Here is a 14,423-nt window from a genome sequence, read left to right on the forward strand (position 1 = left end):
GCGGGAATCCTGCAGTGCTGTAGCCCGCAGCCCGCAGCGACCACAGGGCTGAGTCCGCCGGCCGCCGGCCAGGCGCGCTCTGCGTTTCCTCCCGTCAGCTGGCCGCGCAACCAGGACGCTCGGCCCCTGTAGCCGCGAAAGGGTTAATTCTGTCAACGGTGTGAACTTTCGAAAATACAGCTGTCACTGAGGTAAAGAAACCAACAGCGCCATCTACTGGTTCTTTGGTTTACTACGAAACTAAAAGCACCATTTTGCTCTTTGGTGTACTTCGCCATCGCTGAGGTAGACAGCCGAACTACTAAGCTGAGCAGACTCATAATTTTTTTTTGTTTGCATGACCTAATCTTGATGAAATAAAGAAAATATGTGCCCCCAAGCGGCGCTCAAATTACCTATGAAAATCCCATCAAATTTTGGCTTGTAGGTTTGGACATCAGTGTGTTCAGAGAAATAGACAGATACGACTCTTTTAGACAAAACTTTAAAATAAGATATCTATTTTTTCGTTACTGGATCTTGATTAAGTAAACCTATACGTTAGCCCAAGCTACGCTGAAGATTCCTACGAAAGCCCATCAAAATTCGTGTCAAAATTGGAGATTAGTGTCTTCAAACAGTCTGACAGACAGAGAGACAAAGACAGGCAAACACAACGGTTTTACAGTTGTGTCATTGATACACGAGTGTATCATATAAAACTTGCACTGCAAATATTGCGAAAACGAAAAGTGCTATTGGTGTGCGGTTTTCACAAAATGGGCTGGTAGTCAGGGGACTACACTGTTAGGCAATCAACAGATTGCAATAATAGAAAGTGTGCTTCTTGTGCAAAAACACACTTTTTTAAAAGGAGCAATGCCTGTTGACATTAACAGACTAAAAGGTGGGTAAAATAGTTTGCCAGTGGTGTTTGTTGCAGGATTCTAGTACGAGTCGTTTACGACATATCATGTTTCGAGAAGTTCCCATGCCGATTCTTGTGCTATATCTGTGGTAGCACACGCAAGTGCTTACATTAGTTACGTGGTTTCTGGTCAGTAACAAGACAACTGGCCATCACAGGTTGTGTTCAAATGACCGTCAGCAGCAACATACTCTTGTAGTTTAATATAGAATGACTGCTGCACACATGCTAGAATTTCAGCGAAGATGTCCGAGGAGGCTACAGTAATAGGTCGTTGTGTATCATCCGGTGTAGTTATTATGTGCTCGTAGACAGCATCTTTCAGCTTTCTACACAGAAAAAAAGTACGGATGTCAAATCTGGGGAACAGGCCAACCAATGTACAGGTCCTCTGCGTCAAATTCAACGATTTTGAAGCAATTCGTGAAGACATGCTGTAGTACTCCGTGCACTATGGGCAGGACAGTCATCATCTTGGTACCACAGGTTCCTCCTAGTCTACAGAGGTACATCTTGTAGCATTCATGGAAGATAGTCTGTTAGGATGCTACGATGCTTGTGCGCATTCAGAGTTCCATCTATGAAACACGGGCCTATGAGCAGATGGTTCATTACCCCACACTACATGTTTGCACTCCATGGAAACTAACGTTCCAACTGACGAAGCCAACGGGCATCGTCAACAGACCAATAACGCACATTTCGGTTGTTTACCTGGCCGCGGTTCACTAAACAAGATACATGAGAGATCTTGAGTATCCTCTTTGAATGCCCACGTACAGAAATTAACATGATTCTCATAATCGTTTCTACGCAGCTCTTGATGGAAGAGATGTGGTAAGGACTGCCACTTACTACTTTCTCATGTGGTTGCGCGGGAAGCTAACGTGCGGGTCAACTGCAACAACCACAAGACCATTAACTCCCCCCCCCCACCCCCACCTCTATCGTCACTTGTTTCCTTGTGTTACATTGTCTAGGTCAGGGCTTCACAACATACGTGCTCGCGGAGCAAGCTGTGAGCAGCAAGGCGCGAGCACGGAGCAGCGCGAGCACGCTACTCCCCCCCCCCCCCCCCAACAAGACAGAGCGGAGAGTGGGGAAAGTCACATGGGCCACACAACAGCTGCCACCAGTCAATGTAAATCCGCGGCCACCTGCAGGGATATCACTCACGAATTATTACTCCGACAAATGAAACAAATAAAGGAGAATGTACACATGCCACATAATATTATTAGCTTAGTGTATGCCTCTAATTCGCATTAATTTGTGAACTGTTACACAATAAAAGGTGTCACTGAAGTGTGGGATTCTCGGTTATCTTGTACTTTTTGCTCTTTACAATTGCGTCTATGTTCGGAGTAATTGTTCTTGTGCATTTTAGGCGCAGCGTGCAGTTTAAATTTCGATCAGACAATGCGTTTCTCAGGCGCGTCTTGTTACATTTCATTTCAGTGAACAGTTGTTCACAAACATACGTGGAACCGAACATTGATATTATTGTAACCGCCAGTTTGTGCAAACGAGGAAATCTATCCTGAGGGAAGTGTCTGTAGAATTTCAAAATGTTTTTCTTGTTCTGAAATTTGTCTCAGTATTCTCTGTCACACTGTAGGTCAATAATTTCTTGCTGCAGCTCAGGACGAATCTCTTACATATTCACTGAATATGGAGAGAACAAATCAAAATCACTGTCTAGTGCTGTCAGATCTTGAAAGCGCTGATCAACTAAACTATGTGAATAACGTTCACAGTCTTTGTGAACATCTTGCATGGATGATAATTTAGGAAAATGAGCTAGGTTTCCTGTTTCCAGCTGACTCACCCAAAGTGTCAATTTCATTTTAAAAGGTCGTATTCGATCTATGAAATGAATAATTAGCAGATCTTTACCTTGTAGTAAAATGTTTAAAGCATTCAGATGGCTAGTTAAATCTGCTAAGAACGCGAGATCACATTCAAACGTGCGCGCGTATTTCCCCTACCTCCCCTCCCTCCCTACTCCGCGACCTTGCACCTGCTCGCGAGCACGTGCCTGAGCAGACGCGAGTACTCGCGCTCAAAACCGGCCAGTTGTTAAGCCCTGGTGTAGGTGGTACAGTACCACTTCCAGGTAACTGGTTAAAGAGGTTGATAAATAATTGCTGAGATGGTTGCGAAATGGAGACCACAGTGTAAACCAGAAACGTTTTATTTGCAACAGTTAGGTATACCTTCCACCTACTTCTCTACGTAGTCGCCGCTCCAATGTTGTCGTATTGTTGTATCTACTTTCCAGTATCTTCATCATAGAAAGCAGCTGCCTGTGCTTTCGGCCAGTTATCTGCACTGGACTGCAGCTTGTTGTCTGTGGAAAAAGTTTGTCTTCATAGCCAGCGGTTCTTGTGAGCAGAGATGAGACTCAGGGGAAGCCAATTACGGACTGTATTGTGGTGATCAAACACTTCTCATTGGGAACGCTGCAGGAGCATCTTCATTACCCCTGCAGTGTGCGGCCGAGAATTGGCATGAAGAAGGAACTGCTCGATAGTTGTGTTATGTGGGCTGCGTCACATAGGCGAAATCTCTAACCAGGCCCTCATACTTGGCGGGGAACGCTACTCCCTACGCAACTTTACGTGCTCACCGTTCACTCACAACTGAAAAGAGAGACGCGACACGATCGACGGGCATACTAGAGACACTCCCAACGCATCTGTGCAAAACCTTACCGGATTTCTCCAGTGTTTTTCATTTCGCGACAGATCGGAACTTACTTTCTGGACAACCCTCGTATCTTGCTTCATACACCGTAAAAGAACGAACAGCATTCTTCCCATACTCTCCACACACCATGACCATGTAGGCTTTTTCTGCGTTGGCAAATACTATCGTCCACTCACGACCTACTGCTTGAACACATTAACTGACTAGTAAGTCGCCATGCACACGCAAGCAACACACAAGCACACTGTAAACAAACATAACGACATCGTGCCTAGCAACTATGCACGATGGACGGCACAAACAAGTGCCGGTGTGGAAACTTTTCAAAATGCGGTATCTCGTAAAACGGCTCGAACTACAATCCTGCAACGAACACCATCGACATTCCAATTGGCCGTGCATTTAGTTTAGTAAAGTGAACAGGCATTGTTCCATTTAAAAAGCATACGTTTGCGCAAAAAGTACACTTTCTAAGTATTATTACAATCTGTTGATTGGCTAACAGTATGAGCCCATAACTGCCAATCTACTCGTTGAAAACTGCACATCAATAGCACTTTCTAGTTCCGCAATAATTTTTTTGCGGTGCAAGTTTTATGCGATTCGCCCTGTGAAGGATATAGAAGAGGCAAAGCCGTGAATTATCATAGCGCAGTAAATGCCTCCTGCCATCTGCTGTGTTGTCTGTCCCGTCAAGGATGTGCAGTTTCATGTGTCGCTGTAACAATGTCCTTTTGACAGCTACCCGACTGCAAACGTTCATTCCATGCGTATCCCTTCGTAGTGATGGCTCGGAAAACTTGAGACGGACTTGTCTTCATTGAGGGCCGCGATTACTGTCGTATTTACCTGGCGCGACACTCATCTTCGGTCCTTGCTGGTTACAACCACTGTCCTTACGCCTTGCTATTGTGACTGCGAGGGGTGCACCAGTCCTAGTGGAATACGAGCTGATACACCAACAATTCCGACAACTTGAAAAGTGGTGTGGCCACGGGCGCGTCCATCACGATAGTTGCTTGCCGCCAATCAGAGATGCCCAAACGTCGACTGACATTGCTGCGCTCATTCCATACAGCCAACTGGCACATAGATATCACTTCAATGCCGTGACTTCCGTCATGGACGGAAAGCGATAACTCCGCCTGGTAGCAGTTCCGCTCCGTCTACGGAGCTCCGTAGTCACCATTGTGATCTTTTCAGAGGGGTGACTAAATCAGCACTATTATTCATTACAGTATGCTCGCTGGTTTTCTGGTACTCCTCCTCCACGTAAATATTGCCTGCCACTGTTCCGTAGAACAAAAACAGACCGTCAGCTGCCGTTCTCTAGGCCGCAGTAGTTTCTGACACCATGGTTCTAACCCCATGGATTGAGTGCTCAGAGCACCGTCGACCGTAACTGTCGTTTGCAGCCCGGTGCGGCCAATCCTCGCCTGACGCACTGTTTTGGAAATCGACCTTTCCAGGGTTCACCTCGCATCCCAACACTGCCTCTAAACCTTGTAATAGCGCCACCACTGGTCTCAGACTGCCTGTACTGTGCTCATAGCAGAAAACATTTTCATTGTTTACCGACATATTTTAGTTTTTCCTTCAGCTTTGCAAGTAATACTTGTTTCTTGTAATGTGTAAATGGAAGAGGCATGAACTACTTTCTCTTTAACTGATGATGTTGAACAATTTACCTCCTCTTGTTGTTGTTGTTGTTGTTCTCCTCCTCTTCTTGTTCTTCCTGAAACGTTTCTGCTTACACAGGTTGTTCACAGAGCATCTTCCAAGCTTCTCTATTCTCCCGCAGTTTATCGTTCAGCATTTCCTCCCACTATACTCCTCCTCGGAGCACATCATTATTCACCTGGTCTCTTAATCATTGCGCATTATTTTAATGTGACCGAACCATATATGTCTACTTCTCTCCATAATTTCTTCTGGGAGACTGCCTTCTCTATAGTATACAAGGTATGGCGCTTAATTCCGGAAAAATTCTTATTTGAATTTCCTGCCGTATCGTAGTTCCGTCGGAGGCCGTGATTGGCATTCTTGAAAGCCATCTAGTAAACAGTCAGACCCTCAAAAAAGCCGAGATGTTACGAAAAAGTGAAGAGTACAACCGAAAAGCCGCGATTATCGAAAGTCTTAACGCCGGGTGTTCACCCACTGAAATAGTTCGATTCTTCGGGTTCCCGAGATCAACTGTTTACGATATTGTGGCGAAGTATTGTGGTTCGGAGAAGTTTGGACAAGGTTCCGCTGACCCGGCGAGGAAACCTCATTCGAGTAATCGACTGTTACGAAGTGCGGCAGTCATCGAAAAGGCTTAGGCGAAGATTTCGGAGGACTCGGGGTAATCAGTGGGGAAATTGGCGTCAATATTAAATGTCAGCGAACGAACGACGCGTCCGATGGCAGAGGAGGACCTCATACGAGCCATTTTGTCCAAAACTGGCTGTCGGATAACGGTGACATGTTGTGGTCAAAGGAGTTCTGGCCTCCGAATAGGCCTCTACTATTACGTTCAGGGCGCAGTCAGAAGAGTTACCAGTAAGACGAAACATCATAATGTCACATCTCTACTCACCGCTATTGAAGCAGCACTAGCGAATATGGTCAGAGCTATTTTAAAGAGTGTGTGCGATCGCTTCAGCACAAGATTGGAGGCGGTCATTGCGGCTGAAGGGGGTTACATCGAGTAATGTTGCACTTCAAAGATTTTCATTTTCATTTGTATTTTCTTTCAATAAATTTGTTTTGTATTTTTTAAGAAGACTTCAAACTAAATTATAATAAGAATAAAACAATATATACTGAAGAAATCGAAAGAAAAATAAGTTAATAATGAAGTAATACAGCCAGGTGATTGTATGTTTTGTGACCTTGACACTGAAACACTCCCTATTAAACCCACCGTTATTGACTAGTGGATTATAGCCTAACAATTTTAACTAGTTTGACCGTAAGCAACTGATAGAGGCTGATAGGTTAATATTTTCACGGTAGTTGTTTCGTGTCAAATCCAAGAAAGATAATTAGGATTTCAGGTAGCAATAATCGGTACATGACGTTGTGAATGCTCTATATCATTTGTCTGAACAGCACGGACGGCCGGAGTGGCCGAGCTGTTCTAGGCGCTACAGTCTGGAACCTCGCGACCTCTACGGTCGCAGGTTCGAATCCTGCCTCGGGCATAGATGTGTGTGATGTCCTTAGGTTAGTTAGGTTTAAGTAGTTCTTAGTTCTAGGGGACTGATGACCTCTGCAGAAGTCCCATAGTGCTCAGAGCCATTTGAACCATTTTTTAGAACAGCACGAATGAGGCAATTACTCGCTTCGTCTGAAAAAGTAATAACGTTTAACTCATTACAAGTCGCGTATTAATGTCGTCACACGCCAATACTCTTCATGTAGCACTGAATGCACATTCCTCACTGCAATCCAAATCGTGAGTATCCGGCACGATTGTCGCGTAATCACGGTGCACAAATGAACGCTTAAACACATCAAACAAATCACTCACATAACGGCATTTAAGTATTTACTGGAAGTGAGGCCCACGGCGTTGGGTGACACACACAGCCGTTAAACAATTGTAAACGTGGTCCTGTGGAAATCCGCCCTGCTCGCTTAGCAGCCAATAACTTGCTTTTACGAAGTCTCAACACTAACTCCTCTCCGGCGCACTGGGCGCTCCATCATCGATAGTACCTACAGAGACTTGCTTGAGGTGTAAATGTTGGCAGCCTACAGAGACTTGATTCAGGTGTACATGTTGGCAGCCAGTCTAGGAATTTATTTCAAAGTCCCAGTGAAATCTTTACAAGCTTTCTCCCCGAGTAACTTACGCCGTGCCTACGTGACACAAGTCTCTTGTCTTTCAAATCCGAGGCAGTTCTGTCCAGTTAAAGCTGCTGACAGGAGACGCCCTGAGCCCTCTGCTGAAACTGCTAGCGAATTCACGCCATTGGTTTCAGCCAATAGCGTGCACGGGATACCGCTCACGTGTGTGGACGCTGGATTGTTCTGCCGTGCAGAACACAGTTGCTTCTCTCTCTTGTAATCCAGACTTGGAGCAGGACAGACGTCTTCTTGGAAGACAGAGCCTCTGGCTCTACTTTTCACGACCGGCCACCAACGTAAGTTAACATGAACCGCTTTCCCTTCCGTTGTCCATTTCAATTAATTGTTCGACCTCCTAGACTGGCCTAAACTTCGTAACTTCCGACCCTAGGCGCGCCCCTTGTACACCGAACATTGAAATACATCCTCTTTATTCTACCTAATTTCCTGTTTTGTTACTAACGGTCCGCAGCTCGTGGTCGTGCGGTAGCGTTCTCCCTTCCCACGCCCGGGTTCCCGGGTTCGATTCCCGGCGGGGTCAGGGATTTTCTCTGCCTCGTGATGACTGGGTGTTGTGTGCTGTCCTTAGGTTAGTTAGGTTTAAGTAGTTCTAGGTTCTAGGGGACTGATGACCATAGCTGTTAAGCCCCATAGTGCTCAGAGCCATTTGAACGATTTGTTACTAACGGCAGGCCTGGATGCCAAGTCTCAAATCCTGACCACTCGACCTCCTGCACACTGCCTCCACGGGGGAAGTGTAACAACCGCCTCTCCGCCTTTCCCAAACCCTGTAAATATTAACATTGGTGTTAGGGATCATATACATTTGTCCATTATGATTATATGGGCTGTTATGCCGTGGTCGGTTGATGAATTTTGTATCAATTCCCAACGTTTCGTCCCCGTCTGCGGGAGACATCTTCAAGGGGGTCTGTAGCTCGATGGAAGGTCCAACACACCCACTGGCCCGCTACTGACTGCCGCTAAGTTGCGTGTCCGCGCGCTCCCGCGCCGCGGCGTGACGTCACGTGTTTTGAAAACGTCAGTGCAAGTGACCGCTGTCCGCTGCCGTCAATCGCCGTTGCCATCACCTAGTAGTGGACGGGTGGTACACATCTTCTTTAACACCAACATCCATATACCGTTTAATTTCACGCCCTCCTCCTTTCGGTTGAAATCATTTGTGCGTTTAGCGATTTCGATTGCCTCCCTATAGAGCCTTTCGTAATATCAGCTTGTGGCTGCTAGTACTTGCGCCTCCTCGAAAAGAGGAAAGCATGCTCCGCAACAGCTGATGGTTCCGTTTCTCCTCTTCTACAATTGCCCTTGTGCTCTTCCAAACGTTTTGAAACAGTTCTTTTAGTGGTACCCACACAAACATCTCCACAGCTGCATGGGATCGTATACACTCCAGCTTTTTCGAGTGGTTTGCGAGCGTCCTTGGCAGGCTTAAGGTATTCCTGTATCTTCCTGGGGGGCTTGTAAATTACGGTAATATTCCGCTTCGTCAAGATCCTCCCTATTCTTTCCGTTACATTTTAACAAACGGCGGATATTACGAAAGGCTCTACAGGGAGGCAATCGAAATCGCTAAACGCCCTAATAATATCAATCGAAAGGAGGAGGGCGTGAAATTAAACGGTATATGGATGCCGGCGGTATATGGATGCTGGTGTTAAAGATGTGTACCACCCTTCCTCTACTAGGTGATGGCAACGGCGATCGACGGCAGCGGACAGCGGCCAATTGCACTGACGTTTTCAAAACACGTGACGTCACGCCGCGGCGCAGGAGCGCGCAGACACGGAACTTGGCGGCAGTCAGTAGCGAGCCAGCTGGTGTGTTCGACCTTCCATCGAGCTACAGACCCCCATGAAGATGTCTCCCACAGACGGGGACGAAACGTTGGGAATTGAGACAAAATTCATCAACCGACCACGGCATAACAGGCCGGATAATCATAATGGATATGTCATTTCCGGCCGTGAAAGTCTACATTTTAGTATTATATACATTTACAGAAGCAAAGATGTATTGTTCTCAATACGTAAGGGGCGGTTCACCCCTTACAACACTTACACGTTGAGAAATGACAGCTCACCATTTTTTGTTTGCATTTTCAGCTTCAACTATTTCCTTCTGTATTGAGTGTTGAGGTACTGGTGGAACTTGCTGAGTTCTGTTTCTATTGTATATATTGACGCAGGTAACTTTCAGTGGTGGTTGCAACGTTATTTCACCAGCTCAAATTATGACGCGCTGTACACTTCAGAATAAACTTTGTGGAAATTAGTCGTGAAGAGGAACTCTTGTTGCGAGACAGGTGGAGCTGGGCTGTACGTGGAGTAACGGCGTGCCTGCCCAGTACTCACATGTCCTCGACGGGCAGGTTGAGCGTGACGCTGCCCATGGTGGCCTCGCCGTACTTGACGTAGCCGAAGAAGCCGATGAAGGCGTACAGCGAGATGACGATCACCATGGCGATGTTGAGCACGCCGGGGCAGCCCAGGAAGTGCTGCGGCGTCTTCATGCTGTTCTCCACGGGCAGGACCTGCACACGTATACATGCACACGTCATCATTTTGATGAGCTTTACATGGAGGGGAAGCTTACCTACGACTTTGTAACGTTATGTATACACTACTGGCCTTTAAAATTGCAACACCAACAAGAAATGCAGATGATAAACGGGTATTCATTGGACAGATATATTATACTAGAACTGACATTTGATTACATTTTCAAGCAATTTGGGTGCATAGAGCATGAGAAATTAGTACCCAGAACAACCACCTCTGGCCGTAATAACGGTTTTGATAAGCCTGGACATTGAGTAAAACAGAGCTTGGATGGCGTGTACAGGTACAGCTGCACATGCAGCTTCAACACGATACCACAGTTCATCAAGACTACTGATTGGCGTATTGTGACGAGCCAGTTGCTCGGCCACCATTGACCAGACGTTTTCAATTGGAGAGATCTGGAGAATGTGCTGTCCAGGGCAGCAGTCAAACATTTTCTGTTTCAGAAAAACCCGTACAGGACCTGCAACACCACCATTGACCAGACGTTTTCAGTTGGAGAGAGATCTGGAGAATGTGCTGGCCAGGACAGCGCTCGAACATTTTCTGTATCCAAAAGGCCCGTATGCAACATACGGTCGTGCATTATCCTACTGAAATGTAGGGTTTCGGAGGGATCGTATGAAGGGTAGAGCCACGACTCATAACACATCTGAAATGTAACGTCCACTGTTCAAAGTGCCGTCAGTACGAACAAGAGGTGACCGAAACGTGTAACCAATGGCACCCCATACCATCAGGGCGAGTGATACGCCAGTATGGCGATAACGAATACACACTTCCAATGTGCGTTCACCGCGATGACGCCAAAAACGGATGCGACCATCATGATGCTGTAGATAGAACCTGGATTCGTCAGATAAAATGACGTTTTGCCATTCGTGCACCCAAGTTCGTCGTTGAGTACACCATCGGAGGCGCTCTTTTCTGTGATGCAGCGTCAAGGGTAACCGCACCAATGGTCTCGGAGCTGATAGTCCATGCTGTTGCAAACGTCATCGAACTGCTCGTGCAGATGGTTGTTGTTTTGCAAACGTCCTCATCTGTTGACTCATGGATCGAGGTGTGGCTGCACGATCCGTCACAACCATGCGGATAAGATGCCTGTCATCTCAACTGCTAGTGATACGAGGCCGTTGGGATCCAGCACGGCGTTCCGTATTACCCTCCTGAACCCACCGATTCCATATTCTGCTAACAGTCATTGGATCTCGACCAACGCGAGCAGCAATGTCGCGATACGATAAACCGCAGCCGGCCGGTGTGGCCGTGCGGTTCTAGGCGCTTCAGTCTGGAACCGCGTGACTGCTACAGTCGCAGGTTAGAATTCTGCCTCGGGCATGGATGTGTGTGATGTCCTTAGGTTAGTTAGGTTTAAGTAGTTCTAAGGGACTGACGACCACAGATGTTAAGTCCCATAGTACTCAGAGCCATTTGAACCATTTTTTTTATTAGATGTTGTTGATTCGGAGGTTCATTGTCGAACGGCCAACATCTATTCGCATTTCGTGATTTCAACATAACGATTTCTTTTGATGATACATACCACTACAGCATATCAGAGAATCTTCTTCCTGTCGGTTAAATTTCGCGTCTATAGCACGTCATCTTAGTAGTGTAGCAATTTTAATGGCCAGTAGTGTATGTGGGCGAGCTAATCTGCTGCCTAGAATAAGGGCACTGTAAGGTGAATTGTTTTGCTAAGTTGTGCGGCCCCAGAGTCCATAGAAAGACGCGGCCGGGCGGGAAGCGACGGCTGCTCCAAGCGCGCCACTTCCGTTACCAGGGGACCGGATATTGGGAAAATCCCGGAGGTGGGAATCTGGACGGCTGCTGCTCGCATGTCCTTTGTGCAGGAGACAATGCTCCAGGTAAAGGCGGAGTGTCATAAAATATTGAGGATGGTTAAGATACAGCTCTTTGAGATACGACAATGACTCACAACAAACTAAATCCAAATCTGAATACATTTGCGATCTCAGAAAAGAGAAGCACATCCGATGACACAACAGTATTTCAATATCTTTACAACTACAGAAGTTAATATATCACAGCGAATATACATTTCGGCAATGAACCGCCGAATCATCAACTTCTAATCGCATCACGCGATTTCAGCATAACGACATCTCGGATGATACACAGCACTATAGCTATCATCCCTGAAAGCTGCGTCTTTACTGATTTACGACGTCTTTTATATTGCTTCCATTACACGAGTTTTTGTCCAATTATCCCATTCTCCATATTTACACAGCAAGTGAGTGCACCATCAATACCTCATACGAGGGCTATTCGCAACGTAAGGTCCGATCGGTCGCGAAATGGAAACGACAGTGAAAATCCGATGAAACTTTGCACAGATGTGTTGGACAGTGTCTCTAGTATACCCGCTGATCGAATCACGTCACTCGTTTCTGTTCTGAGCGCACAGTTAATACGTAAGGACGCCTAGAAAATAGTATCTTCCGCAAAGTGTGTAGGTCTGGTTAGAGATTTCACCTGATATCATGAGCCAACATAACTGTCATGCGTTTCCTTCTTCATGACAATTATCGCTCGCACTCGGCAGGGGCACTTGAAGATGCTCCTGCAGCATTTTCGATAGGAAATGTTTGATCACCCACAGTACAGTCCGTAATTGGCTCCCTCTGGGTTTCGTTTCTGCTCACGTGAACATTTTGGCACAGACAACGAGCTGTAGATCAGCGTAGAGATTTGGTGGAAACCAAAGGTAGTCCTTTGGAAATTTGGTACAAAGCTACGACAAACGTCTGAGTTGGAGCAGCGGCTATGTAGCTGGAAAGTCTAGCTAGGTGTTGCAAATAAAACATTTTTGATTTTCACAGTGGTTTCCATTTCGCGACCGACCGGACCTTACTTTCCGAATAGTTCCCATATTTTGTCATACTTGAGTTTTTATTTACTGGACCGTTTAGGATTTTTCCAGTCACTTTATTTAAATTTTGATAGCAAGTGCTATTGGAAAACCTGTGCTAATCTGAAACTGGCCAATCGGCGGACATCACAACTGAAAAGAGAACCAAAAGATGCTTCTGTTAGCAAGGCATAAATAATTGTTTAAATAATATTTGTTGATAATGTAGTCATTTAATATGAGCCAAGAACAAGAACACTGGTTTATTTATTTAGGAACCGATTATTACTTGTTGTAAGATATTAGTTTAGTATGGGAAAGTGGTCAAGACAAGTCAAATCAGTGTGTAGAGCTTGAGGACGATCTACGTTTGATGGGGTGGGCTTTAGCCAATGAGAGTTAGACACTTGCGTAAAACTGCTGAAGCCAAGTGAAGACTGGGACGTTTCTAGCGAAGAGCTCATGGAAGCGATTCTGGACTTAATGTCGAGTGCTGGAAGAAGCCACAACTGCCTATGGCAACGTGCGTGATCCAGTCGTATGGGTGACTGATTCTGGGTGGTGAACGGCCGCTCCAATACTTTTGACGGGACTTTATTTCGAGATGTCTGAATGTGTTCCAGAGTAGGACTCTTAACATCCTCCAATTAAATTATGGAACTGAGGACAGAAGACTATGAGTTGCTGTTCTTCGTATCGCCTATGATAATTTGTAAATCGTCATGTTGAACTAGGAACAATTTTGAGCTGGAGAAAATTTTGTGTATTGTGATTGCGTCATGGACTTGGCTCTTGTGTATTTTTGATGACTATTTACTTTCGGGCGTTTTGCTACCATTATCATAACGCTCTCAACATAACTCTACTGCACTTGATGAGGATATGTATTGATGTGTTTCAACTGAATATCTCTGGACAACGTCCAGTTTACTTGAGATGTCCTTTCTTGAATAAACGTTATTCAACATAAGTCTCTATCTTCTACAACAATTACAGACGTTAGAATAGAATCCTTTTTATTGAATTATTCGTTTATCTTTTATTTTATATTTGCGCGTATTTTATTAGCTCGCAGTTCTAGTTAACGTATAGTCTATTTGACTGCAAGATAACAACTACAGGGTTATTATGTGCAGAGAATTAGCTGCGTGGCGTGGAAGCAGACTTGTGCCGCTCGACCTTATGCCTACATCGAGCTCTTCTTTTTAAACAGAGCCGTGCATAGTTCCAGTACCTAAAGTACCAGTAATCACAGATAAAGATGCAACTGGTTTGCTCGTATGAATTGCTGTTTGGAAGAGCAACTACTCAGCAGCAACAACTGTTAGGTACAGTGGCAGTTGGGGGCTCGTCCGGGATCTCCGCTGCAGACTAGGACTCAACACGCCTCTGCTTAGCCTTCTTCTTCTTTCTTGAAGTTCCGCGGCGAACTTCCCCACACCTAGTTGTTGCTGCCAACCCTCAACCACGCAACTGCTTCAAAAATGGTTCAAATGGCTCTGAGCACTAT

The 14,423-nt window shown here is 45.7% G+C and overlaps 1 protein-coding gene across 2 annotated transcripts in view; it reads right to left on the reverse strand.

The window, feature by feature from the left end:
- LOC124605356 (proton-coupled amino acid transporter-like protein pathetic) overlaps window positions 1-14,423 on the reverse strand; it is a 431,929-nt gene that overhangs the window by 15,139 nt on the left and 402,367 nt on the right. For both annotated transcript variants that reach the window (XM_047136981.1, XM_047136982.1), the window contains exon 8: window positions 9,826-10,004. In XM_047136981.1, the coding sequence (XP_046992937.1) occupies window positions 9,826-10,004 (179 nt within the window). The remainder of the gene's footprint in view (window positions 1-9,825; window positions 10,005-14,423) is intronic.

Source organism: Schistocerca americana, chromosome 3 (genome assembly GCF_021461395.2).
Source record: "Schistocerca americana isolate TAMUIC-IGC-003095 chromosome 3, iqSchAmer2.1, whole genome shotgun sequence".
NCBI classification, from domain to species: Eukaryota; Metazoa; Arthropoda; class Insecta; order Orthoptera; family Acrididae; genus Schistocerca; species Schistocerca americana.